We start from the raw sequence: 1,723 nt of genomic DNA, 5'->3' as shown, positions 1-1,723 counted from the left end.
AATTTAGAATTTCTTAAAAATATTTCAATCCTTAAAGTCCTAAAGGCAAGTGACTTTGTATAAAGTAATTTTGCAACGGCACATGTGCATATCTTAACTAATCCCTCTCTTACAAAAGGAGATAAAGATATAGCTAGTACACTCCAATCTTGCAAAACCAACATATAGAGAGATATATATATATGTAATCATTTAGGCCCTAAAAGGTAAGTCACTTTGCACAAGGTAATCTACAAGTTGCAACCCATATGTGCATCATATCTCTTAAGTTCCTAGTACTCCTAACTAATAATTCCTCTTTTTTACAAGAGATAGAAAAGTAATCCAAATATATCCAAACTCTATATATCCAAGTCGATCTCCATATATTTGTAACCGACTTAACTTCCTCCCTCTCCCTTTATAAAACCCTAACCGCCACGACCCCTTCTCCCTCCTCGCCGATCGAATCTTCGCCGCCGCCGCCGCGGACCTCGCCGCCGGCGCCAAGCAAGGTATGGACACCCGAGTCTGCGGCGACGACCAAGCGGCCGAAGCGGCGCCGGTGCGCGGCGGCGGCGAGGACGCAGTCGTCGTCGTCGTCTCCGGCGAGGGGGCGGCGTCGGAAGCTGGTGCTGCCTCTACTACGGCCGTCGCCGGCGATGGCGTCGTCGAAGCTTCTGCCTCTGTAGACCTCACCGGCGAGAGGGGACGACGCCGCGATGATGAAGCGCCCACCACGGCGGCGGCGGTGGCGGAGGAGGAAGCTTCTGCCCCGCCGGCCGTCGTCGTCGCCGGCGCCGGCGACGGCGACGACGACGACGAAGACGGGTACGTGACACCGACGTCGCCGCGCCAACGGCTGCAGCCGCCGACGGTGTGCCCGCCGGCGCCGAAGGCGGCGCGTTCGGCGCCAACGCGGCTGCCTGCGAGGAGGTTTGAGGGAGCTCTCGTGATGGCGGCGTCGGCGTCGCCGCCGGGGCGGAAGAGGGTTCAGGCGAACCCCGACTCCGAGTCCGACGAGGTCGTCGTCGCGTTCATTCGCAGCCTGCGGCAGCGGCTGCTTCCACCGGAGGACGAGAAGAAGAACCCCATGTAGACTTTTTAAAAATATTTTGGTTTGGTTTGATTAAAGGTAGATTGTTTTTTTTTTAAAAAAATGAATTTAGTTTATCTGAATTTCAATTTTTTTGGGGCTAAATTCAGATAAATTTGAAACTGTTGGCGGGATGCCCATCCTAGCTGGGACCCAGCTAGACCTGAAATTTCCAAAGTTTGAAATTTGGATTTGAGATTGTGAATCTGTAGCTCGTTGTTAGATCCGAATTGTGAATCCTGACTTCTGAGCAGGGTTTGAAAATTTTCGTTTTGAAAATTTACACTGGGGGACTCTTGAAATTTCGGAATTTTTCGGAACCAATTCTTGGAAATCTCAGAATTTTTGGGATCGAGTTTTTTTGGATATTTCAACAAATGTTGACCAAGTTTGACTATATTTACAACAAAAATGAAAAACTTGAAAATTTCGGGTGACAGTGTTGTGCAGGGAATTTTGGACCGAAATTGCAACACTGATCATTTTGTAAATTATTTGAAATTCAAACCAAATTTGAGTGAATTTTGAGCAAATTCACCAAAAATGACTTTTTTTAAAAAAAATCAGGTGAAATAGTTTTATGCCAAGAGTCGGAAATTTCGGAAATTTCAAACACTGATCCTGAGTAACGGTGAAAAAATAGCTGCC

General features: G+C 47.8%; 1 protein-coding gene across 1 annotated transcript; it reads left to right on the top strand.

Moving 5' to 3' along the window:
• Window positions 1-379: 379 nt before the first annotated feature.
• LOC4352576 (uncharacterized) lies at window positions 380-1,283 on the top strand. Its single transcript, XM_015764192.3, has one exon. It carries the CDS (start codon window positions 497-499, stop codon window positions 1,076-1,078), a length of 582 nt encoding a protein of 193 aa, XP_015619678.1. The 5' UTR covers window positions 380-496; the 3' UTR covers window positions 1,079-1,283.
• The last annotated feature ends 440 nt before the right edge of the window (window positions 1,284-1,723 follow it).

This window comes from Oryza sativa, chromosome 12 (genome assembly GCF_034140825.1).
Source record: "Oryza sativa Japonica Group chromosome 12, ASM3414082v1".
Classification (NCBI taxonomy): Eukaryota; Viridiplantae; Streptophyta; class Magnoliopsida; order Poales; family Poaceae; genus Oryza; species Oryza sativa.
Note: the sequence above shows the minus strand (reverse complement) of the source record. Positions and strands in the feature narration are given on the sequence as shown.